Genomic DNA, 23,611 nt, shown 5'->3' on the forward strand with positions numbered 1-23,611 from the left:
GCTGGGAGCAGCTACACGCACAGCTAGGGGTTGCGCCTCGAGCTCCGAAGCCGCTGAGGAGGTGGAAGCCGTGCATGTCAGTAATGTCCACGGTGCTGCGGTTCGATGCGACGTCGGCTCTTGCGACGAATTTCCCCGTACATGTAGTTGACTCTACGCGAGCCCTTTGCCGCTATACTAGCGTTACGAGGCATGAGGAACAGAGAATGCGGATAGAAGAGCGCAATATGCCCCTATGATGTCGAGAACATTCAATTTGATGCGGGCTGTTTAAGCGAGAGGCCAACCGTGAATCGGTTTCCGATCTTTTCTTCATCAAATGCGCCACGCGCCGCAATGTATTTATGTACTTGTTCTATTTCCAACCTTTTATACATACGGCCAGGGCCAAGCAAGGGAGTAGTAGGGGGCTTTTATGACTGGAGCAACCAGCGTGCCATGCGTTCAACCCTTCACACGCCAGCCCACCTCTTGAGAAGCCTACGCCCAACCGTTGCTGATCATGAAGCTCACGTCGTCGTTGAAGGACCACCTGGCGTCAAAGGAGTTTGCGCCGCCGTTGCTCGCGACATACATGGCGCCGTTGAAGTGGCGCCAGTAGCGGGTGGGATAGCTCCAAGACCGCAGGGAGGATCCCTGGCCGTTGAGGCTAATCTGCGGGCAGTAGGTGGCATCCTCGGCAAAGAGCTTGGTGCCGTCGTTGCGGTCGAGCTTGAGGTTGAACCAGGCGTGGCGGAGGAAGCTGCCGGCGCTGTCGAGGGACTCGAAGGAGAAGCAGTCGGCGTTGCCGAGGCCGGCGCGGACGACCCAGGTCGCGTGGCGCTTGGCGTCGTTGCTGTCGGACGACGAGACGTCCTTGATCATGACGTTGGCGCCGTCGTGCGTGATGTAGCGCGTGGTGCAGCACGACGTCGTGGCCCGCAGGGAGATTTTGCTGCCGACGGAGAGCTTGGGCCCGCTGACCAGCGACGTCGTCCCGTACCTGGCGGCCACGATGTTGGCCTGCACGGCGTCCTCGGTGGAGCCGGACGGATAGCCGCTCGTCATGACGCCCTCGTAGAATGTGCCCTGCGCGCGGTCACTGTTGTCGCCGCCGATGCCGAGGATGATGGCGCCCTCCTTCTGCATGGGATTGTAGCCTCCGTCCGGACGTCTGCCCTCGTAAAAGGTCTCGAGCCCGCCGGACGCAGCGTCGCCGCCGCGGAGCGCCCACTGGCCAGGCTTGCCCTTGAGAATCGCGCTGACGAAGCGGGAAGTCATGCCGCGGCTCCTGGGGTTAAGGCTGCGGTCGCCGCCGGAGAACAGCCCGTTCTCGAGGTCGGCCATGATGATGGGGTCCTTCCAGGAGTCGTTGCCGTAGCCGCTGCCAAAGTAGAGGGCCTCCATGTGGCCGTTGCCCGTGTCCAGGCTGTTGGTCTCGGCGTTGCCGTAGTCGAAGCAGCAGTCCCAGTTGTAGTGCTTGCCGTCGACGACGGCATACATGCCCTGCGCCTCGTCCCCACGGGCCGTGCCCCTGGCATTGTTGTTGCGGTAGCCGGCCGTGGGCGAGATGAAGACGCCGTACGCCTTGTGGCCGTCGAGTGTCACTGGCGCACCGATGGCGCTCGCCAGGATGTCGTAGCCGTCGTGCTCCGGGCCGCGCGCCGCACCGCCGGGCGGAGCCTGGGTGAGGTGGTTGCCGGTGCCGGACTGGTCGTAGATGACGCTGATGACGCAGGTCGTGCCGGCGCAAAACGAGTCCTGCGTGGCGGCGTTGGCCACGCCCCCGGTCGACAGGGGCTTGATGTCCGTCTTGGCACCATCGGAGTCTCGCATCACCTGGTAAAGGGCTCCAGAGTAGTTGCAGTATAGGGCACGAGTGGTGCTATGCGCAGCCACACAGGGCGTGCCGCCGGAGGCGTATATGTCACAGGGGCCGGAGCAGGCCAGAGAGCCTGGAGCAGCCAGGCCGGCAGCGAGGATGCCGGCCCGCTTAATGTTTGAGCGGGTCATCATGTCGAAGCAGGTAGAGGTTCGGGTCTAACAAAGGGCACAGGCCAGCCTCTTCAGATGATGAAAGACAAGTTGGAGTGGTAACCAAGACACAAGAGACTGATGGCAGCACTGGGTGTCCTTGGCCTCTTTAATATCCCGTCCAGATTCTCGTCCCCCGTCACTCATGTTGTCTTATACAGTAACAAGCTCAGTCCTCAAGCACGATGCGGCGAGGGCTTGGCAACGCCCAATGGAACCGGCACGTTGACAGTTGAGCTCCAAGTGCCGGCTGCGTCGCATCGTGGGGGTATCGTATCGCCCAGGCCACTGCTGAAGCCAGCAGAAGCCGCCGAGAGTCACTCCGTCGAGCACGAATAGAGTGCCTGCCGTTCCTTCTTTCTGCCCCAAGATGACGCCCTCGTGATGCTCACGTCGCGAAGCTCGCACTTGGAACGGGCACACACCGGCCATAGACCACAGCAAGTGCCGCTGTCTACCCAGTGGTCTTTGAGGTCAAGCCTTTGTCGAGAGGACGTAGCCAACACTAGCGGTGGATAAGAGCCGTCCAACTGGCCGAAGATGTGAGAGGAACTATGCGTCCAACAGCGACCGGACCCCCACATTCCACTGGTCGAAGCTTTCGGGCCTGATCGAGAAGGTAAGGAAGACGTTACAGTACAGTACCATGTGGTGTTCTGGAACCCGTGACGGCCAACTCCGTGTAAGTGGTCCAAGCGTCCTTGGCGCGCTTGAGGCACAGTTAGTGCTTCTCGACGTTTTCTCGAACAACACGAGATGGGCCTCCCCGCGAGCACGAGGCGCTTGGGGCATGGGGCAAAGCAACCAACTCGACGTTCTCCCGAGACATTGTCGCAGTTTGTGTGATATCATGCGTCTCAGTCTTCTTGGTGACTTGGTGACGACAGATGTCTTTATGCAGTTTGATGGCAGTTTGATGGAGAGGATGCTCTACATGTAGACGTTGCGCACATGCAGCTTCCATGCGTCCACAGAGGCGAGCTTGACTCGACGCCATCAACACCAGGACTGGACCCAGTCTGGACACTGACGCAACCCATTTGACGTCTTGCATGTCCTGCTGCGCCGCTCAGAAGTGCCGGTGGTGCTGGTATATGCCGCACGAATCTCGAGCACTGCCTGCACCAATACCCGTCCGCGTCTGTGTGTCTATGTTGGGCCGATGACCAGTCGCAAATAGAGTGCACAATGCGCCGGGTGCGGCCGAGACCACCACGGGCTACCCCGACTGCCAGGCGATCCGACGATTCCGCCAAAGCGCTGACGGTCCGCGCAAGCAGCCGGCTGGAAGAGTCGGCCGAAGCATGGAAGAGCAACAGCACACTGACGTCCTCTGCGCTGCCGGGCCGGCTACACACGTGCACTCGCACGTACAGAGGACATGCCGGACGCTGCGTTTTATACTTACAGTATCTTACTATATGTACGATCGTACTGTACCGGCAAACACGGTCACTCTTTTGTTCGGCCGGCACAACGAGCGCGTCCTCTTCTGTGCAAGTTCCACTGGCGTGTCAGTCTTCCATTGGGCCAAGGCCATGCTGTTAGATGTAGCTTGCGGTTGGGGGACCTGTCTGATCTGGTGTGTCATTGTCACGAGGGGGGCGGCAGACGTTCTAGCACTCTGAATCTGAGCACGGGAACAAATCGCAGGTGACCGTGAGGCCATGTCTTCGGCTAGGTTGGTGGTGAGATAGGGTGCAAAGGTCTCTGGAGAATCTTCCAGTCTCGTTGCGCCATGGGCATCTGAAACACATCTCGGGCTGATCACGAAATGGACCGTACACCAGGGGTGAGCTTAGATACCGTGGGGAAGGACCCATGCATAACATGAAGCCTCGGCGCGGCTTTGGGCGGCCAGCGGGCTGTGACAGCAACTGAAGCTATCGCCGGCTGCTGCCGCCGGGCGACCGGGCTGCACGGCCAGGAGTCGTGGCGGTCAGCAGGCTGCAGCAGCAACTGAAGTCCGCCGAGCTCGCATAACTGAGGATATTGCGGGATGCCGGGCTGTATGTACTGTAGCTGCACCTGTCATGTCCTCTCGCAGTCCCAATGGAAGCCATCGTGGCCAGCCAATGTGAAACGGCTCGAGGGCTGCGGCAGCAGCTGCGGGGTATCATGGGCAGATAGAGGTATGGCCCTGGGCACTCTGCTGTACTTTGTGCATGGGAACACTCTCTGGAAACAAGAAGCGGTCATGCATGTCATTGTAGGCGGGTTATAAACCTCGCGTCGCATCTTCCAACGATGACTTGGCTCCTGGCGGGCGACCCCCAACAACCACATTGAGTAAATCGTGGTACTGTACTGCAACCTGCCCACGCAAAGAAGGGCTTGGTCCTCGTATGCATCGCATCCCTCTCTCACGTTGGAGGAACTCGCGCAGCCGCACCGAAAGCGCGCACCATGCCGGAAACGCAAGACGCAACCGGCGTCTCCGGGCGTTGCGACAGTCATCGAGGGCCCCCCGTGTTACTCTGGCAAAGAGCCCCGCAAACTGGCCATGCTTGCTCGGCAACCATGTCTTGGAATAGATGTCTTTTCATTCGACACGCGGCGTTCCTCGTGTGCACGTAAACCCGCCAAGCACTCCCGTACGTCGTGTGTTCCTACGCTATGCCCCTAAACGCCAAACCCAAGCAGCCTTCTGCCATATTCTTACAATTTGTCGCGCGCCGTAATCCAAATATAAGAGCGAAAGGCCAATCACGCGCGCTCGCCATTGGACGCTGACTCGCCGCCTCTTGCCGGCTTCCCCCGAACATCCTGCCACGTCGCGCCGAAGCGCCGCCCCGTCGACGCCAGCAGGCTCTCCTCCTCGTCGGCCTCGGCGTCCTCATCAAACTCGGCAATGCTGACCCGCGGCGTACGCACGAGGGCCGTGGCGAGGACGACGAGAAAGACGCCGAGAAAGGCAAACTGGGCCCAGAAGTCGACGATGCCGAAAAAGGGCCAAGTGATGGTGATGCGGTTGAGAAAGGTGGACATGGCAGAGGGCGTGCACACGTCCTGGGCGTGCTTGTGCTCGAGCGCCTCGGAGCACGGCATGATGAGGTCGAGATGGTGCCTGCAGTCGGGCTGGGCTCCCGGACGGTCGGGGGTGCGCGAGCAAAACGTCTGCGTGCCGTAGATGGAGTACTGCGGGGCGATGAGCATGGCGACGGCGTAGTTGATGGCGAGGATGGCGAGGGCCATCATGACGGTCGCGATGAGCAGGGCCTGGGGAGCGGTGCGGCCTCTGCGGATCTGGAAGATGCGGATCCACAGGAACCGGATGCCGACGGTGGCGATGCCGGAAATGGTGCTGCTGAAGAGGAAGAGCACCAGCAGCGCCATGAGGACGTAGTCGACGGGGAAGACGCGCGCCGTCTTGACAAAGATCCAGTTCATGGGCTGGAAGACGTTGATCTGGCCGAGGATGTAGCCGCAGTGCTGCTTGCAGATGGAGTTCTTGGCCTTGTCGACGCCCGTGATGAACATGGAGATCCAGATGAGGACCGACAGCGCCAGCAGCAGGATGCCGCCGAGCATCTTGACGGGGCGGAAGAGGGCGCACAGCTTCAGCCAGACCTGGTAGACGCGGCTCCGGCCCTCGCCCTGCGCCTCGGCGGCGAGTCGCTCGCGGCGGACGAGCGTCTGCTCCTCCCTCACGAGCGCGTCGAGCTCGCGCCGATCCTTGCGCGGCATGCCCTCGCGGTTGCCGGCGTTGCGCATCTCCAATTGGCGCTGGCGCTCGCGGTTCTGCTCGAGCTGCGTGGCCGTCGTGGCGGACAGCTGCGGGGCTGAGATGGAGGGCGCCGAGCGGATAAAGGAGATGGGCATCAGCGCGAGGCCGGCGCCCGTGTAGAGGACGTAGAGCAGGGTGCCGAGCGTGACGAGAAGGCCGAGGGCAAACGTGAGGGCCTTTTCGCCGTGGTTCTGCGCGACGAGGCGCTTAAAGTAGTCGAGGTCCCAGTGGCCACGCGTGGCGTCGCCGGCGGCCGGGACGAAGAAGCCGAGCAGGAAGAGCACGACGACGAGGGCGATGAAGAAGAGGGTGTACTTTGCGGCGGCGACGAAGCGGCTCGTCCAGGTGCGGCCCTCCTCCTCGAACTCGACCTCGTCATACTCTTCGTACCAAAAGTAGGCAAACGGGATGACGACGAGGCAGAGGAGGGCGTCGAGGCTGTAGAGGGTGTAGTAGACGGCCTTGAGCTGGACGAGGATGGCGGCGACGCGGTCGGGCGTGGCCCACGGCTTCTTGGCACCGAGCGAGGCGGAGCCGGTCGCGGAGACGAGGGCAATGTCGACGGGCAGCAGCAGCACGGTGGCGAGCAGCGAGGTCAGGGCGAGGATGGCGACGACGCTGACGATGGCGGAGCGGTCGCGGGGCGCCTGCCACGTGAAGGCGGTGATGGTGGCGGCCACGAGGCACAGGCCGACGGCGACGGCGTACGTGACCCAGATGAGGCTGGTCTGGACGAGGCCTGCGTCCGCCATGATGGGCGGAGGGCGAGGGCGGTTTCGGGGCGCGGGCGTGGGCGTGTTGCGTGTCGTCGCGATCTCGGTGATGTGGTGTTGCGGGAGGACGGCGAGCTGCTGGTGGTGAGAGCAGGCGGGCGGGAGCCTGAAAACAGGCTGCGTGCCAACGTCGTGACGCAGTGATGCGTGTCGCGCCGGACTGCTATGCGGGCGTGTGTTGCGGCTGATTCGCCGGCAGGGCTCCGTCCGTGGGATAGGTACCCGCGGCGCTAAACAGCCCGCCTGAACTTCTGAAGCAACAGGCCGCTGCCCCACCTTGGCCACCTCATGCATGCCATGCGGCGAAGCTCAAACAGCTCCATCCCGTCCACAGATGGGCCGTTGTCCGGGCCCACATCCCGTCTTCACGGCTGTCGACTTGTCTCTCCATCCGGGGGATGCAGGGCTGATGCCGAAAATGGCAATTATGGCAAGACAAGGCTGGTGTCACGACGACAGGTTGTTCTCGAGACATGACACAGCGATGACGCAGTTTGCGGCCTCGCAGCAGCTGTGTCTCGTTGATGAAGCGGATTCGTCTTGTTCATTGCTACTTGTTCTGTGTTCGCAGGGGCTTGGCAATTGAAAACTGGTGCTTCTTTGCCAGACAATGAACCCCTGATTGGCCAGGCCCATCCAACACACCCTTACAATAACACGATCCGGCGGTGGCATGAGCTTATGACGACGACGAGAGAGCGTAGGAGCGAGCGTGAGTAAATGTCGGAAGCAAGTCCAAGAGTTGGCCGGCGTCAAATCTTTTGCTGTGTGCCTCAAACGTTAGCCGTTGTGCTCCAGCACCTCGTCCGCGCCTCGGAGCTGCTTACACAAATGCGGCCGCCACACTCGGTGGTGCAACACGCGGTTCCCGGCGGGCACTTGTTCTGTGGACAGGCAATGACGCATGAAGCGTTTGGCTAGAGACGTCAGTATCCAGCTCCATCGCTGCCTCAACTGGCAAGGAAGGGGACAAGAAGAGGATTATACGCACAATCTTGCAAGCCGGCACTGCAGCATCGGAACTGGCCAACGCCAGCCCAAAGAAGCATGCCAGCAGCGCGAGGGAAGACTTCATGTTGATTTGAGATGAAACGGTTAGGCAGTTTGAAGTGGGCGAACCGTGCCACAGTATCGATGGCTGTTCCGGGGCGCAACTCAGTTCTGCTCTTTTCCAGGGCGGTCCAGCGCCTTAAATAGTCTTGACGCTGGTCTCTCAGCTGGCCTACAAGGGCACACCAACGGTTACAACTAGTCCGATGGTGCTACACAGCGTCTGTCAGACCGCAGGCCGCTCAACGAAGCGGTTTGCCGTGCAGCCCGCCGATGACTGTCACATCGCGCATGCAAAGTGCATACCCCTCTGACTGTCTCACTTGGCTTGACCTCTGTCGAGTCTCGACCTCCCTTTAAGATCACAGCGCTTTATTCGTTCAATTGCTCCAATTCAACTACAAGGCCGGGGTTTGGGTCGAGCTGCACTTCTCCGGTACGGCTTGCCTCTTGTATCGAATCCCAACAAGTGGTCAGTGAATGTATCTGCGCCCATACGTCGCCAACTAGACCCCCAGACTCATTGACTATACGTGTGGGAGATTGTTGACAAGCTCGGGTCGTCGGGTCTCACGCCGGCTTACATGCTAGGTTCGCAGGATTGCCGCTTGCCGTGCCGTTCTTTCCGACGCTTGCTCGAGCTGCACTGCAGCCAACGCTTACGTGCATGCACTCCGTCTCGGCATTTCTCAACCAAGTTCAGCGCGCTGTCAAAAGCCCCCGGGGCTTGTGCAACAAGTGAATGTTGCATGCACCTGGTGAAAGCATGAGAAGCGTGCGAGGCTGACTCTCACGGTAAGTCATCGAGGGGCCATTGCGCAGCAGAGCGTTTACAAGACACTCGGGGACTGCCTGCCATGGAAGGATGACAAGGGTGGGTGGTTGAATGACGAGTTCCATGTTCGAGGGCCATAGACTTGGCGATGGCATATGTACAGGCTTGTATGAAGCTGTATACTTTGGGAGGGTGGTTCTATGCTGATCCGCGGATGCACGCCTCGTCAACAGACCACCCTGTCTGTGTTATTCGGAGACCATAATGTCAACTGGCACCGAGGCATTCCGTGCTCCAGTGATCGGTTGGACTCTCCCTGCTCTGTCCGTCGCTCGGCTGAGAGCTCGATGGCAGCCGGAGGGCAGGCTCGTCACATCAAGCCGGAACGCCTGCCAAGAATACGCCTCTCGCGCATCCAAGCGGGCAGCCTGCCAGGACCGTCCGCCATCGAGGCTCACCTCCACCGTCGCAATCTCCTCGTCGCTCCAAGCCCAGCCCGAAACAACGACGCTGCCCCCGCAGTCCGCGCCTGGAAGCGGTGAGATGATGACGGAATCGGGTGCAATCGCCCAGACGGGAGCAGTCGCGATAGTGCCGTCGGGGCGCTCGATCCGATCGTTGTAGTACTTGGTCGTAAAGATGCTTGGCGAGCGCTCCGTCGCGACTCGCAGAGAGTGCAGCCATTTCACCGAGTTGGTCGCGTAGAAGCCGGGGACCACCAGCCGGACTGGTCCCCCGTGGCGTCGCGTGAGAGGCTCGCCGTTGAGATGCGTGGCGAGGAGCACCTCTGGTCGCCGCGCCCGCTCCAGGGGCAGATCCTTGCCGAAGTGCTGGGGATCCGCCCCGCGATAGGACCCAAAGTCCTGGCCGCTCGACCAGACCAAGGCCGCGTCGCGATGTGGCCTCACCGCATCCAGTACGTCGGACAGGCGGACGCCCGACCAGACGACGTTGCCAACGTCACCCGGAGTTGGCGCGAGTGGGAACAACGGGCTGCCGGCGCACTTGTGAAAGGCCGTGACCTTTGCTTGCGGGAACTGGAGCAGCTCGTCGAACGAAAGAGACAATGGTTGTTCGACGTGGCCGCTCACGGATAACCTCCAGCTAGCGACGTCGACATTGGGCTCGCCAAGATGAGTCTTGATGAACAGATCCTCCTCTGACGTCAGGAAGCCGGCAAGTTTGTGAGCCTTGTGCGGTGCATCAGGGGGCTGTCTCGCAACGCAAGCCATGACTGCGTCTGGCCTCAAGCTGCGAGAAACCGGGAGATTTTTGTGTGTTTATGAGAGTCGCGGAAACTCGGGCGGATTACATGTAGCAAGACACGCCCTGTGGTCAACTAGTTGGTCTGTGCCAAGTGCGGAGACGGGCAGCCGCTTCGGCAATGCTGACGGCACCGGTCCACGGAGGGTTGTGCCTCTGTTATACGACGAATACGGGCCTTGCCGGTCAAGTAAACGTTGTTCCCGGCGTGTAAGTCGTAGGTATCTAGATACTAGAGGAGAAGAACCTCGGACAGCAGTTGATATCTTAGCCACCGGCGCTGCTACTGATGCTACCGCTGCTGCAGTTGCTGGCGTCATTGCTTCACGATCAATGTAGAAGCATGGGCAAACAATGACAATGTTGTGCCTGGGTCTTGGCAGAGCAGTCATCACCAAGCATGGCTCAGTCAAAGGCATCGTGACTCTGAGCTCGCATGGCGACAGCTTAATTAGAGAAGCTCGTGACCTCTTCGGCCACGTTCATTACGCGGGGACCAAGTGTGGCAATTCCACCACCATGCGGAGCTGCCATGTCACGATGCTCCGACCGCCACCTTGTCACTCTTCTTCCTCCTCGTAAACTGCACCGCGCGATGGCTCCGCTCATCGAACCCCGCCGCGGGCCCGACGTGCATCTCGCGCCAGCAGCGCGCGCAGTAAGGGTCGTCGTCGCAGCCGAGACACCGCAGCGTGGCGTCCTCGAGGCACACGGTGCACCACGAGTCCACGTCGTCGTCGGTGTAGCGCGTCGTGGTCGTCAGGCGCTTGGGGCCTTTGGCGGGCTTCGACGTGGGCACTGATGGCAGGGACAGCGATGGGTCTGATGAGGGGGACGAGGGCGCGCGGAGGGCGGCCATCCGGGCCGTCAGGTCGTCGAGCGTGCGGGGTTGAGAGGCGTGGGGAGGCGAGCTGGAGGGAAGCGTATCGAGGTTGGATGGCAGGGACGGGAGGTCCAGGTCTTCGGGAGGACCGTCGTCGGTCCCGGCCTCTTGCTCATCGGCATCCTCGTCTTGCGCATCCTGCTCTGGCGCGCGCTTGGCCTCAATCTCAGCCTCGTCGCGAAAACGGGCAATCACGTCGTCCACCTCTCGACCCATCCGCTCACCGTCCGAGTCGTCCGAGTCTCCTCCACCATCTTCCTCGCGATCCCTCCTCTCATCTTGGGCTTCTGTGCCGTCGTCCTTGGGCACGGACCTCGAGAGCTCCTCGAGCAGGGCTCTGACGTCTTCATCTCTGGGCTCCGTCGTTTGTGGTGGCTGCTCTTCGGCATTCACGTCCCCCAGGAGCTCCTCGAGCGTCCTGTCGTCCGTCTCAAATAGTGCGTCGACGTCTTCATCCGCGGGCTCTGGTCTCGGGGGCTGCCCGCGCTGAGCTGCCGCGATGGGAGTGGGCGCCGAGGGTCGGGGAGGGGCCTTGCTGGCGGGCGCCGAGGGCGACTCTGTGCGGTCGCGGAGGGAGCGGAGGCGGTCCGCCAGGGCCTCTTCTCGCGTGGGCGTCTTGGCTCTCTCAATCACGTCGATGTTGATCCTACACGCCGCGTGAGTGGGGGAGCGCCAACGGGGAGCCAGGCAGCCTACGGGGGCGCGGGCGGCTTCTCTGGCGTCGCGCTGGAGCCGCGCAGGGCCTGCAGCCGATCAAGCAGCGACTTGTCGATGTCGTCGTTCATGACTCGGATGAGTCGCGGGCGAGGTTGATGAATCGAACGCGGGTTTGCGGGATGTCGGATGAGGCGGCTGCCAAGTGAGGCAGTGAGGTCGAGTCCATGATTCAGGCTGGGGCGCAGGTGGGGATTTCGCTGGTCATGGGCTCATGGCGCCTACAGCGGCTGCAGCTACAGCCACAACTCACCAAACGACTTGGGAGTTGGGACGCTCGATCAGCAGCACCCCCGCGATCCCGAATATCGCACGGGATTTTTAGATTGGGCTACATGAATGCCAGAAGCCATTCTTGCGTGTTGATGGCACGTGTCGCTTCAGAAGCGTACATTGAAGGAGCCATGTCGTGTGACTCGGGTGAGTCCCACGCAGCCTGTCGCGGTTGACGAGATCAGGATACTGCGCTGCAAACTGCTGTTTGTATCACTGGCAGATCTGGGATGCGCTGCTCAGATCTTAAGCAATACAGACAGAAATGCAGAGCGTCCAGTAACAAACTGTCGACCTCGCGATGCAACATGACATGGAGAGCTAAACCGTTTCCCAGCGGGGCGATGCGGCCGCTGTAAAGCAAAGTAAGTGGTTTCAAGCTACCTAGACTCTTTAATGGAGCTATGCATCTGCGTCCAGTTGTTGCTGTCGAGGTTTCGGTGCAGCACAAGCCGGCGATTCAAGCCTCCGCTCTCAGGGCAACTTGCGGCACTTTCCAAGAACGCTCAGATCACCGTTGGGAATGCAGACATACCCCTTGGGGCAGCCGCGTCCAATGACGCATGTCTGACCTTCCTGCCTAGTGTCAAGGTCAGCGTCGGCCGTAACCGGGCTGGCTGCGGCGAGGCCGACGAGCGTGGCGGCAACAAAAGTGAGGGTGAAGCGCATCGTGAAAGTCTACCAAAAGTCAGCACAGTAGAGCGCCGGACGGCAAGGAGAGTGTACCTGCAAGGTATGCACGTCTGTTGAGGTTCGAAACGGATTGATTGCAGACAATGGCCCCTTTTTATAGGCGACGGAGGCCGGCTTCTACTTCACGTTCACTGCATGGAGGATCTAGTCATGCGTTCGACTTCTCTCGACCCCAGGCGTACTGCAAGCTGCCGCTGCGCGTTGAGTAGAATGTAAGACGGACGGTTGGGCATGCAGGAGCTGGGCAACTGGCCAATCCAAAGCAGGCATGCACTGGTGGAAGTTGGATTAAGGACGCGGCCTACTGCGGAATCATCCTTCGGCACTCTTGTATTACTGTCCACGGAGTTCTCGGTGTCAGCCCCTGACAGCATGCCAACTTGTTGCTCTTGAGGGGAAGCTCAGAAGGTCATGGACGCGACAAGTCTGCACAACGGTCTTCAGGACTAGCTTCGGCCTGGTCCATTGCTGTGAATATTCACTCCTTGCAAAGTGCAGCGTACATTGAAGGCGTTCCGGTGAGGTGGGAACCCTATGCTTTCACGTCGGAATAGCTACCGACGGAAAGAAGGACGAGGGGGGGGATTAAGCGCATCATAACTGGAGTTGCTTGCTACGGTAGGAGCCTAGGAAACACGAGACGACGCTTGGCGATGTGTTCTCACCGCTGGACGTAGGACTAGCCGGCCTACGTGTACCCGGTGCATACTGCCAATCAACCATTCTGGCCTATGAGGCAAGTGACGCGCACTTGTCTGTTGGGAGCCTGTTGACATGGTTTCAGGTGCTGGTCCCTGGGTCCGATGCGGGTCGGAGATGCACAAACGAGCGTACAGAGTCAAGTCTCAACCACGGCCTAAATTCTGGGGGATCTGCCAAGCCGAGGCATGGGGCCACCAAACTGGAGAGCGCACAATTGAGAGTCATTTCGGCATGGCGAAACTCGGACAAGCGTTTGGCACTAACGACGTCACTGTCAAGTCGCTGTACGTGGGCAAAGTTGACAGCGCGTATGAGAACCATCTATATCGCAGGTGGCAATCCTACATGCCCGAGCCATCAAATGCCGCCACAGCTTCTTATCTAGCCAGCCCCTGTGGGCGGCATCTGCCTGGCGTCTTGGCGCGGCAACGTTAAAAGGCTCGAGAGTTTGGGTTGAGCCACCACCGCCAAGCCGCTCGACTGGAGCAACGGTCCACAATGACGAGCGATGAAGTAGCCGGCGAGCCACCACAGCACCTCTCGATGCGCGAGCCGTGATGGCATGGCGTGCTGCACCGCCCTTCTTGGCCGGTGCCGCTGCCGTCATTGATGCCGCGGGTGTGAGGCCGCGGCTTTTTGCCATGTGCGCAAGTCTATATAAGTGAGCAGCCAGCAGCCAACACAAGGCGACGACGTGATAACAAACATTCATCCAAGCTATCAACAATGACTTCACAAAATCGCAACACGACCGAGGAGCTCGTCGAGAAGCTCAAGGAGACTGTCGGCCCCAACAGCGGCACCCGGGCCGCCGAGCCCCTCGTGACTGGCGAGCGGGCACCACAGCACACCGAATCCTCGTCATCGAAGCCAACTTGGTATGTCCGCGACTCGGGACTCGAGACACGCAGTTGCTAACGAGACAGTGAATCGCACGACCCCAGGGACGCAGCGCACGCGCCGCCGTCGGTCGTCGCGCAGCACCTCGGCCCGCCGACGATTGAGCACGACTACCCCGAGGACAGCACGACGAGGAGGCACTCCATCAGCCACCAAGAGAAGCACTACCTCCGGTGACGCGTTTGGCGGAGATGGGGCACGACATGCATGGACAACTTTAGCTAGGGCACGAAATGTAATGGACAACTTCAGCTAGCGTATCTGCAGTATAGGGCCAGGGTTGACAACTGCCGACGCTAAATTTGACAGCGGCTCGACGTGGCCGATTCTGCTCTCGTCTGTGCAATACTACTTCCGATATGCAATGTGCGATCGAACCGTCCGCGTGAAGCATTTGGCGAGGGGGGTGCCTTTGCGCACGGCGGCTCAAACCGGTCTGAGCTTCGCGCCGAGGCGTAACTCGGCGGCAGCCACACTTTGTACAGGACAGCCGTAGGAGCATTGCTCACAGGGCTACCTCAGTACCCTTTGTCTTCCCTCACCAACGTCCGGTACGGCGTTGACAGAGCCATGCAGAACGACTCCTCGTTGCTCTGTTGTTGCTCTCCGGGGGCACGCTCATCGCGCCGGGTCAGGCCACCCGAAACCCAACAGCCAGGCCGCGGCGGCCATGGAAGAGCGCCACCTGTGCAGCTGGCTTCATCACGAGAGTAGGGTCGGCTGCGGTTGTGCGTAGCATCAAGGACGAAGCTATCAACCGAAGCCGTCTACGGGAGGACAGCATTGCAGCCCGCAGACGGAGCTGCGGACATTCTAGAGTCAGCAGGTGACGGAACACGGCAACGTGAACGGCGCATGGCGCGTAAGCGCGACTGCACATTGGACTGTGCCTGGCGCAAGGCTGACCGGTGAGTGAGCCGGCTGCCATCGCCTGCGCCTGCGATGTGTGGAATTGTAGATCGTAAGGCGCTCGCTGGCTGGCTGGCGCGCAGTGCGCACTGGGGGGGCTGCTTGGCAGGCCCTGGAGGTACCCGGACTGGCATTCGGTGTTGGTGAGGGGCGGCAAGACATTCCATGGTGGCATCTACTCCGTGCCGCGTACCGGGCAGCTGGCCATTGCAGGAACAATTCGAAGAAATCCAAGGGAAACGGCACGAACCAGCGGGCCTGGATCCGCAGACTAGGTTGTGCCTGTGTCGAGTGTGTCGACCGTCGCGCCCCCGAACCTCCCACTGCCGCCGCCTCCACGGCGAGTCCACGCATCCGATTCAGGCACACCTAGCGCTGCCCTGGTGGGTTCCAGGGCCCAGCCCGGGCTCGCCAAAGCCCACTGAAGAATCCACTGCAACCCTCCCCGGGCGGGATCGCGGCAGCGCCATTGGGGCGGCTAAATTTAGCGGCAGCCGGCTAAATGGCCACTCCCGTTGGCATCCATGGATGGAATTGACATCCGCCGGAACCTGCTGCGCTCCCCACACAGCACTCGATCCGGCTCCGGCTGCATTGGCGATGAGTCGAGGCGGCCGCGGGGATGGATAAACATCGCGAGTCGACTGACCAACATGCGAGGCGGGGTGAGGGCTCGCGGCTATTGACGTCGCATGGAACCTGCAACGCATAAAAGGCGACGGGGGCCAGCCAGCAGCGGTAGCACCAGCACCAGCACCAGCAGCAACACCCATCGCTGACCCCGCGACGACTCGTCCCGCCTCGTATCGTCTCGCATCATCGTCGTCGCTCCCACCCAACCTCGGACGTCACACGACGAATCGGCAAGCATGGCGCCCCCGACGCTCAACAAGGACGAGCTCAAGGTACTGACCCCTCCCACAAGCCTGCGTCCCAGAAACAAAGACTGACGGCGGCGCAGAACCTCTCCTTCATCCTCAACAAGCCGCACGATGTGACGTTTGCCGAGCGGCCCAAGCCCTCCGTCGAGAGCCCCCACGACGTGCTCGTCGCCGTCAACTACACGGGCATCTGCGGCTCCGACGTGCACTACTGGGTGCACGGCGCCATCGGCCACTTCGTCGTGCGCGAGCCCATGGTGCTGGGCCACGAGTCGGCCGGCACCGTCGTCGAGACGGGCGCCGCGGTCGCGCACCTGCGGCCCGGCGACCGCGTCGCCATCGAGCCCGGCTACGGGTGCCGCCGCTGCGCCGCCTGCCGCGCCGGCAAGTACAACCTCTGCGAGGACATGATCTTTGCCGCGACGCCGCCGCACGACGGCACCCTCACGGGCCTGTGGCGTTCGCCCGCCGACTTTTGCTACAAGCTGCCGGACAACGTGTCGCTGCAGGAGGGCGCGCTCGTCGAGCCGCTCGCCGTCGGCGTGCACATCGTCAAGCAGGCGGCCGTGCAGCCGGGCCAGTCGGTCGTCGTTATGGGCGCCGGGCCCGTGGGCCTGCTGTGCGCGGCCGTCGCGCGCGCGTACGGCGCCTCCAAGGTGGTCAGCGTCGACATTGTGCAGTCCAAGCTCGACTTTGCGCGCGACTTTGCCGCCACCCACACGTACCTGTCGCGGCGCGTGTCGCCCGAGGACAACGCCGCCGCCATCCGCGCGCACGCCGGCCTGCCGGGGGGCGCCGACGTCGTCATCGACGCGAGCGGCGCCGAGCCCTCGATCCAGACGAGCCTGCACGCCGTGCGCGTCGGCGGCACCTACGTCCAGGGTGGCATGGGCAAGAGCGACATCAACTTCCCCATCATGGCCATGTGCCTCAAGGAGGTGACGGCCAAGGGCTCGTTCCGCTACGGGCCGGGTGACTACGAGCTGGCCGTCGAGCTCATCGCCAGCGGCAAGGTCGACGTCAAGAAGCTCGTGTCGGCGGTCGTGCCGTTTGAGCAGGCCGAGGAGGCCTTCAAGAAGGTCAAGGAGGGCGAGGTGATTAAGATGCTCATTGCCGGGCCCAACGAGGGCGGCAGCAGCAGCTGAACGGGCGGAACGACACGAGCATTGGGGTGGGGAGCGAGCTTGTCCGCCGCCGCCGCCGAGGACCATGACTCCATGAGGATTCAGCCCCGGCCCGTGGGCGTTTCGCACGACGGCCCCTGCCCACCGCCAGGTCCGCCACCGCCAGGTCCGCCTCGGGAGCGGCTGAGCGGCCGGCACGAGGCGAGGGCGAGATGAGGCCCACATCATTGTGCATGGGACCTCACGAGGCGCCGGATGGGGAATTATGGCAAGGCGGAATGCCTCCGCTGCGTCTGTAACACGAACAACTAGACTAATGACTTTACTGTGATTCCACGCCGCACGGAGTATTATGTGTTCGGTTGCACATTTCCCCTTGCAGCTGCGGCGCAGTCGCGGGCTCACCGCCCGTCGGACATGTCGCGCACCACCAAGTGCAGAGGACGTTGTACTGAACCATACCATCGTAGCGCTATTTGTGCGCTCCCGCTTCGATTCGCCTGCCTGCCGGCCATCGGCAACCAGGTCACTCCCACGCCCTTGCGCGCGCCCACAATCCTCCGTCGTCGACCAGGGACCGATAGCAGTGAAACCCTGGCCGCTTCCAGGCCATTTGATGTGCCGCCCGCCCGCCAGCCAGTCACGCCGCGGGCCGCAGCCCGACGTGGCCCGACCGCGCTGCGGCTGAAGACTATTGCGAAGGCTTGCAGCAGCCGAGCTCGTGCAAAGCCTCATCGCGCAACGGCCATGAGCCCCCCCCCCATCTATCTGCTCCGAAGCCAGGCAGATCGGGGGCCCGCCAGGGCTGCGGGTGCGGGCGCGCGAGTGCGCCTCGGCGGCTGATGCAACCCCGGGCGTCGGCTCTGTTCGAGGCCTAGGTTGGCAAGGCAGGGACTATCTCGCATGCATACTCGAAGATGAGCATATAAGGAGAGAATGCCTGCCGCCTCGCGCGTCGCCGCCGCCGCCGCTCTGAGCCCAGCCCTATGCGCGTACGCACCCAAGGTAGCAGTCGACAGTCGAGCGTAGCACGAAGCAACCGGGCCCCCTATTAGCCCTCGTCGGTAGCCGCACGCAGAGCACGCAGCCAGCCATGTCGGAGCATGTTCTCTCGACACCCGTGTGGGTGTTTGCCGTGCGCCTCGCGCAGGTGCTCGTCTCCCTCATCGTTCTCGGGCTCTCGGCCGACATTGCCCACGACCTGTACCTCGACGAGCTCGGCCTCGCCATCGCCGTGGTATGCATCGCCTGCCTGCCTTCCACTTCGGTTACCCTATTAGGCTGGAGCGTGTTGTAACTGACCTCGTCCTCGCCCAGTCCGTCCTCACCTGGATCGTCGTCACGTATGCCCTCACCACCGAAAAGGTAACGGCCTGGAACGTCGGCTACCACATCCTGGCCGTCGTCGTGCTTGACGGCTTCATGCTCATCATGTGGCTCGCCGCCTGGGCCGCCGTGGCCGCCCGCCGCGCCACCTTTCGCATCCCGGCCGTCGTGAGCGAGTGCTACGACAACGGCGACATTGTCAACAGCAAGAGCTGCCTGCGCAAGAGGGCGCTCTTCAAGCGCGACTACCTCTTCAAGAAGGGCCAGGCCGAGATGTCGGCCGCCGCGGGCCTCGGTGCCCTGGTCTGGTGAGCGTCTTCTCCTCTCCCCGTGCGAGAAGAACCCCCCTTGTTGACAAGCCAAGGCTGCTCTTCATCGCCACCTTTGCCTGGACCTTGGTGCAGTTCCTCCGCGGTCGCAAGGACGGGCGCTTCCCCATCGGCGCGCCCGCGAGCGGCAGCAGCGCCGAGCCCAAGGTCGAGCAGCAGCCCATGGTCGCCCAGCAGCCGGTCCAGACGCAGGCCACGGGGCCGCCGCCGCAGCAGCAGCACCCGCCGTACGAGCAGTACCCCCCGGCGCAGAGCCCGTATCAGCAGCAGCCGCCGTACGCGCCGCCGCAGACGCAGTCCCGTCCACCAGAGCAGCATTACGCGCAGCAGTACCCGCAGCCGTACCCGCAACAACAGCAGCCCCAGCCGTATCCTCAGCAGCAGCCTCAGCCGTACCAGCAGCCGGAGCTGCACGGGCAAAACTATGTGCCCCCGGCGGCGTCTCCTCCGCCTCAGCAGTATCACCAGCAATAGCGGGCTGCGATGGACGTTGGCCCGAGCGGGCTGTCGTGTGCTTGAGATACCAGGGGCGGTTTGGCGTACAGCCCGCGTTGCGTGCTGCAGATATAGGGGTGTTGAGCGTATGATGAATTGCGCATGTTTTCAGCGATTCGGTGCATAGTCGTATCAGCGTCTAATACATGGCTTGCGTTTGCTGCTAGAGTCTGCCGCCGTCTGCCTTGCCAATCTGTAGGAGTATTCCGCCCTACTCCGGGGTCGGCCCTGATGGACAAAGCCGAAGGTGACTGATGTTGACCACTTGGGACACGTTTGGGGTCTGGACTTCTTTTGCCCATTTTGGGGGCCAAGCGCTCGCAAGATTGGTGTGGTCGACTTGGAACTGAATCAACGAACCTCGCCCACCAAATGCACCCGAAGCACGCCCTCTTCCGAGACCAGCGTCGACTCACAACTTGCACGTCGGGGCAGCATCCACCCTGTACACCAGCTTCTCTCCGCTCACGCGCCCCTTTCGCAGGCGATCCATGCCGTCCAGCACCCCCCTGAGGCCGCCACGGCCCACGCTCACGCGGTGTGGACGGAGAGCCTTGCTCGACAGCAAGTCCTCGGAGAGCCACGCAATGTTCTCCATCAGGATCTGGTCGCTCGGCTCGGCGCCGTACCAGGCATCGCCGTAGTAGAAGCCCTCGCCAAGCACGGTGAAGGCGCCCGCGAAGCTGGTGCGCACGTTTTCCGGAAACGACACGCCCGACAGCCCGTTGATGTAGCTGTAGTCGCCGCCCCGCGACGACATGGCGTCAAGGCAGAACTTGGCGCTGTCTTCGTCCGAGATGGTATCGAAAACGAGTGTTAGCTCATCGTCGGACAGCTGGCGGATCCGGTTGGCCGCCCGAGGATCGTGGTAGTCGAGCACGACGTCGGCGCCAAAGCCCCTGACCAGGTCAAAGTTGTTCCTCGAGCAAGTCGTGTAGACGTGGTAGCCGGACAGCTTCGCAAACTGGATGGCGACCACACCGGTGGCAGTCGACCCGCCATAGATCAAGATTGGCGTCCGATGGGGAGCTTGCCGCGCGGGCAGCGTGAGGTCCAAGTTTCGATACAGCCCGAGGGCAACGGTGCTGATGCCCACTCCCAGGGTTGCCGCGTCCTCGAAACTGAGATGGTCGGGCATGCGCATCTGCACGTCAGCCTTGGCGATGATGGTCTCGGCAAACGCCCCGTCCTCGGGGAACGTCGTGCTGGCGCCGTGGGCGAAGCCGCACACGCGGTCGCCCTTTTGGAACGGCCGGCGCACCCCGGGCCCGACCTCTTCGACGACACCCGCGTAGTCGCAGCCGAGCAGGACGCCTGGGGTCCCGAGCCCATCGACTTGCTTCCAGTCACACGGGTTCACCGCCACGGCGATCGTCCTGATGCGCATGTATCCGTCTCGGAGGGGTGGGATCGGCCGGTCGTGAACCAGTGCCGCCCGGCCGGGCGACTGGATGATGACGGCGCTTTGGACCGGAGCCGGCATCTCGAGCTCTGGCTAGGCCGGGCCGGTGAGTATAGACGTGTAGCCTTGGTCAAGTGATAGCTGGGTTCCCGAGAAGGGAGACGATGGGAGGAGAAAAGCAGCAAGGCAGGCGTTCTACGTCGACTACGTCCCAAACACGACGGTGGCAGCGCAATCTATACACACGGGCTCACTGACGGAGGCATACAGCCCTGACGAGCCCACTCTCATATAGCTGACCGAACGGCCACCCCACGAGCCGTCACGCCAACATGAGGCGTGAGTCTGTGCTTGCGCCAGCTTGGAAGCTCGGCACGGATCAAAGCCATGGCGGGCATGCCCGGACGCCCTTTCACAGCCCATCCTGACGACCGCCGTCCGGAAATTGGTGGAGGAAAGGTGGAGGGAGTCACCCTCCCGCGCCGGCTGTTGGTGGCGAGACGAAGCAATATTGAAAGCAGAGCTGCATTAGGAAGCTGGGGCCACGAGTTGGCGTCACTGCGCGGCCGGTAGGCCCCAAGGTGCATAGGACGGAGAGAGAGCGACACCCATTGTCCGACCAACAATACCATGGAGCAGCCACCCTCCGCCTCTTGGGCGGGACAGTTTCGGCCTGTGGAAGCCATCCACATCAGCTCGCGCCACATCACGCGGCGACGGGTTCGGGATGCGCCATACAGAGCAGGGCGGCTCCCGATGGTTGGCCGCGACGACGGAGAGTTGCCGTTGGCACGCCATACAGTAATGGTACAACTACTACAGCACGGTATATGGCGGCCTGTTGCAGCGGGTGCTTGCCCAATTGTGCTCTGGTCAATTTGAAGACGTCGATGGAAAAGTCGGAGTGGGGACATTATGAAGCGAGATCACGAGCCACTCAGTCGATACCATTGAGCAACACCTGTACACAGGGCTTGTGACGGACACCTGCAATGAATCATTCGTAGTCTGGAGGCACTTCTTTCGAGATTCGGGCGCATCTCTCCGAGCCTCTTGCGGCCTCGCGCGCCCGCACGCCGCAAATTCATGGTCGACCCGGAGCTACAGGGTAGCCCGCCCGGGCGGTGAGAAATTCTGCCGCCGACCATGTCCAGCGATCCATCAGCCCAGCCTCAGTCACCACTGGCGAGATCCCCGATGCTCCAGCGACCATGGCAGCCATGGCCGAAACGCCCAAGCCCGAGCGCCTCGGCGTGCCGTCGCGAAACCCGCTGCCGCTGTCGGCCTCGCAGGAGGCCCAGGTGCGCGACATCTTTTACGCCCGCGTGCGCAAGCAGTGCGCCGACGAGATTAAAGGTGCGTGCTGTGCTTCCCCCAGCGCCAGGAGCTTCAAAACGGGCATACACTATGGGATCCCCCAACTGACCGCCGACACACAACAGCCTTTGCCGCCTGCGCCCTCGGCCGCACCTTTTCCGTGTCCTTTGCCTGCCGCGCCGAGCACCGCGCCATGAACAGCTGCATGAAGCTGCACGCCTCGCCCGAGGAGCACGACGCCGCGCGCGAGGAGTGGTTCGCCATGCGCCTCGAGCGGCAGCGCAAGCGCGAGCACGACCGCAACGTCGCCGCCGCGCAGGAGGAGTTTATCCGCGAGTGGTGGGGGCTGCCCGAGGACGTGCGCCTGTCGCGGCAGCGCGAGATGGAGAAGCGGTACAGCGAGGAGCGCGTCGGCGGCATGCCCGCCAAGGACCGCCCGATACCGGGGAGGTGAGGGGAGGGGACTCTCCCCGTCGGACGAACAATCACAGCAGCAGCATGGGACAGGCGTTTGGAAATGTACAATACACCGTGTACAATACGGATGATGCGGGAAATAGACTACTTGAGCAGCGCGAGGACCGCCTCGGCCACACCCCACGAGAGCTCGTACCCGCGGCCGCCGAGGCCGTACGCGTGCACGACCCGACGATGTCCCAACTCTTCGGCCTCCAGCCGCATGCCGCCCCTGCGCGTCGGGCGCCGGCCCACGATGTCGCGCACGACCCTGTACGGGCCGTCGGCGAGGACGGCGGGGTACGTGGCGGCGAAGCGGTCCAGCAGCTGGGCGCGCACTTCGGGGCTCGGCTCCGGGTCCCAGTCGTCGGGCTCCTTTGTCCCGCCAATGACGGTCCCGCCGTCGAAGCCGCGCGGCACGGCAAACGTCCACGAGCCGTCCTTGTTCTGGCGCGTGACGGTCGCGGACACGCCGTTGGCGACGACGCACGTCTGCCCCCTTGTGGGGAACACGGCCGGGTCGCCGAAGCCGACGCCCGAGCAGTTGACGACGGCAGCGGCGGACCGGAACGGCGCCGCGGCAAAGACCTCGTGCGGATGGCGCAGCTCCATCGTTGCGGTGGTGCCGCCGCCGAGACAAAACTGCCGCAGCAGGAACATGCAGTACACCATGGGGTTGACGCACCAGGTGCGGTACTCGAAGCCCAGGGCCACGCCCTCCGGCAGCTCTTCCGGCGCGTGCTTGCGGAACCCCTCGAAGCCGAGCTCCTCGGCGCGCCGGGCGTCGAGGGCGCGGTACGCCTCCGGCGGGTCCTCAAAGTACTCGATGCCCGGGGTAAAGGTGACGCCGCACTCGGGGTTGGTGCGGACCAGGCGCTCCATGTGGGCGTAGGTCTGGCGAGCCATGGCGTGGTCGCGCTCCTCGGCGGGCGTGGTCGGCAGGTTCCAGCGGTTGTGGGCGCCGGCCCAGAGCGAGGTGTAGTTGATGGCGCTGGCCGTCTCGAACGGCACGGGAAAGTCCCGGGCGACGATGGCGACGCGGTGGCCGGCGCGCAACAGGCGCAGGCCGCAGCTGAGGCCGATGACGCCGGCGCTGGACGGGCGGGTTAGGGTCGAAACTTGAGGGTGCCAGGGCTCGACTCACCCTACGACGACTATCTGTGGCATTTTTGGTCTGTGTCTTGGCAGGCGTCACTGCGTGCTGCGATTGAGGTCCGCATCGCGCGTGCTGCGCGGGCCGCTATAAGTGGACGGCCGGCGGCTCGCGTTCGGGAACCGGTGCCGAGCCCCGCATCGGCTCCGTCGGTCGCCGGTCTTGGTCGGGGCCTGTGGCCGGAGCGATCAGCGACGACGATACGTTTGGGGACGCGGGAGTCTGTCTAGGTACGAGATGGGCAGGTGGATTCGGACCTAGATGACCAAGGTGCGTAAGCGCAAAGGAGATGGCTGATCGTGACTCGCGAGCTGGGTTTCGGCCGGGAATGGTGTTGTCCAATTCTCCAGTGCTGCCACTGCCGACTTACACGCTATCCTACGAGACATGACCGCCCGACAGCCTCAACGAGGATCGCTGCCGATGCGCAACCCTGCAGCGGCCCCAACCGGC

At 62.5% G+C, this 23,611-nt stretch overlaps 10 protein-coding genes across 10 annotated transcripts; 4 read left to right on the plus strand and 6 right to left on the minus strand.

Annotated features, from left to right (window-relative positions):
* Window positions 1–480: 480 nt before the first annotated feature.
* PLICBS_009968 (alpha-L-arabinofuranosidase) lies at window positions 481–1,995 on the minus strand (the record flags this gene model as incomplete). The annotated part of the gene is made up of 1 exon (XM_018327234.2): window positions 481–1,995. One exon carries the CDS (start codon window positions 1,993–1,995, stop codon window positions 481–483), a length of 1,515 nt encoding a protein of 504 aa, XP_018174265.1.
* A 2,724-nt stretch (window positions 1,996–4,719) lies between these two features.
* PLICBS_009969 (uncharacterized protein) lies at window positions 4,720–6,492 on the minus strand (the record flags this gene model as incomplete). The annotated part of the gene is made up of 1 exon (XM_018327233.2): window positions 4,720–6,492. One exon carries the CDS (start codon window positions 6,490–6,492, stop codon window positions 4,720–4,722), a length of 1,773 nt encoding a protein of 590 aa, XP_018174264.1.
* Window positions 6,493–8,586: 2,094 nt separating this feature from the next.
* On the minus strand, window positions 8,587–9,570 carry PLICBS_009970 (uncharacterized protein; the record flags this gene model as incomplete). The annotated part of the gene is made up of 1 exon (XM_018327231.1): window positions 8,587–9,570. One exon carries the CDS (start codon window positions 9,568–9,570, stop codon window positions 8,587–8,589), a length of 984 nt encoding a protein of 327 aa, XP_018174262.1.
* Window positions 9,571–10,136: 566 nt separating this feature from the next.
* On the minus strand, window positions 10,137–11,269 carry PLICBS_009971 (uncharacterized protein; the record flags this gene model as incomplete). Its single annotated transcript, XM_018327230.2, has 2 exons — window positions 10,137–11,130; window positions 11,181–11,269. The coding sequence occupies 2 exons, from the start codon at window positions 11,267–11,269 to the stop codon at window positions 10,137–10,139; spliced, it is 1,083 nt and encodes a 360-aa protein (XP_018174261.2).
* Window positions 11,270–13,592: 2,323 nt separating this feature from the next.
* PLICBS_009972 (uncharacterized protein) lies at window positions 13,593–13,943 on the plus strand (the record flags this gene model as incomplete). The annotated part of the gene is made up of 2 exons (XM_018327228.1): window positions 13,593–13,744; window positions 13,793–13,943. 2 exons carry the CDS (start codon window positions 13,593–13,595, stop codon window positions 13,941–13,943), a joined length of 303 nt encoding a protein of 100 aa, XP_018174259.1.
* A 1,601-nt stretch (window positions 13,944–15,544) lies between these two features.
* PLICBS_009973 (uncharacterized protein) lies at window positions 15,545–16,701 on the plus strand (the record flags this gene model as incomplete). The annotated part of the gene is made up of 2 exons (XM_018327227.1): window positions 15,545–15,580; window positions 15,637–16,701. 2 exons carry the CDS (start codon window positions 15,545–15,547, stop codon window positions 16,699–16,701), a joined length of 1,101 nt encoding a protein of 366 aa, XP_018174258.1.
* Window positions 16,702–17,773: 1,072 nt separating this feature from the next.
* PLICBS_009974 (uncharacterized protein) lies at window positions 17,774–18,809 on the plus strand (the record flags this gene model as incomplete). Its single annotated transcript, XM_018327226.1, has 3 exons — window positions 17,774–17,917; window positions 17,998–18,314; window positions 18,371–18,809. The coding sequence occupies 3 exons, from the start codon at window positions 17,774–17,776 to the stop codon at window positions 18,807–18,809; spliced, it is 900 nt and encodes a 299-aa protein (XP_018174257.1).
* Window positions 18,810–19,242: 433 nt separating this feature from the next.
* PLICBS_009975 (uncharacterized protein) lies at window positions 19,243–20,313 on the minus strand (the record flags this gene model as incomplete). The annotated part of the gene is made up of 1 exon (XM_018327225.1): window positions 19,243–20,313. One exon carries the CDS (start codon window positions 20,311–20,313, stop codon window positions 19,243–19,245), a length of 1,071 nt encoding a protein of 356 aa, XP_018174256.1.
* Window positions 20,314–21,443: 1,130 nt separating this feature from the next.
* PLICBS_009976 (uncharacterized protein) lies at window positions 21,444–22,003 on the plus strand (the record flags this gene model as incomplete). The annotated part of the gene is made up of 2 exons (XM_018327224.1): window positions 21,444–21,588; window positions 21,675–22,003. 2 exons carry the CDS (start codon window positions 21,444–21,446, stop codon window positions 22,001–22,003), a joined length of 474 nt encoding a protein of 157 aa, XP_018174255.1.
* Window positions 22,004–22,110: 107 nt separating this feature from the next.
* Window positions 22,111–23,172, minus strand: PLICBS_009977 (uncharacterized protein; the record flags this gene model as incomplete). Its single annotated transcript, XM_018327223.2, has 2 exons — window positions 22,111–23,098; window positions 23,150–23,172. The coding sequence occupies 2 exons, from the start codon at window positions 23,170–23,172 to the stop codon at window positions 22,111–22,113; spliced, it is 1,011 nt and encodes a 336-aa protein (XP_018174254.1).
* Window positions 23,173–23,611: the final 439 nt, after the last annotated feature.

The sequence above is a fragment of the Purpureocillium lilacinum genome (assembly GCF_023168085.1).
Source record: "Purpureocillium lilacinum CBS 284.36 DNA, scaffold_8, whole genome shotgun sequence".
NCBI lineage: Eukaryota > Fungi > Ascomycota > Sordariomycetes > Hypocreales > Ophiocordycipitaceae > Purpureocillium > Purpureocillium lilacinum.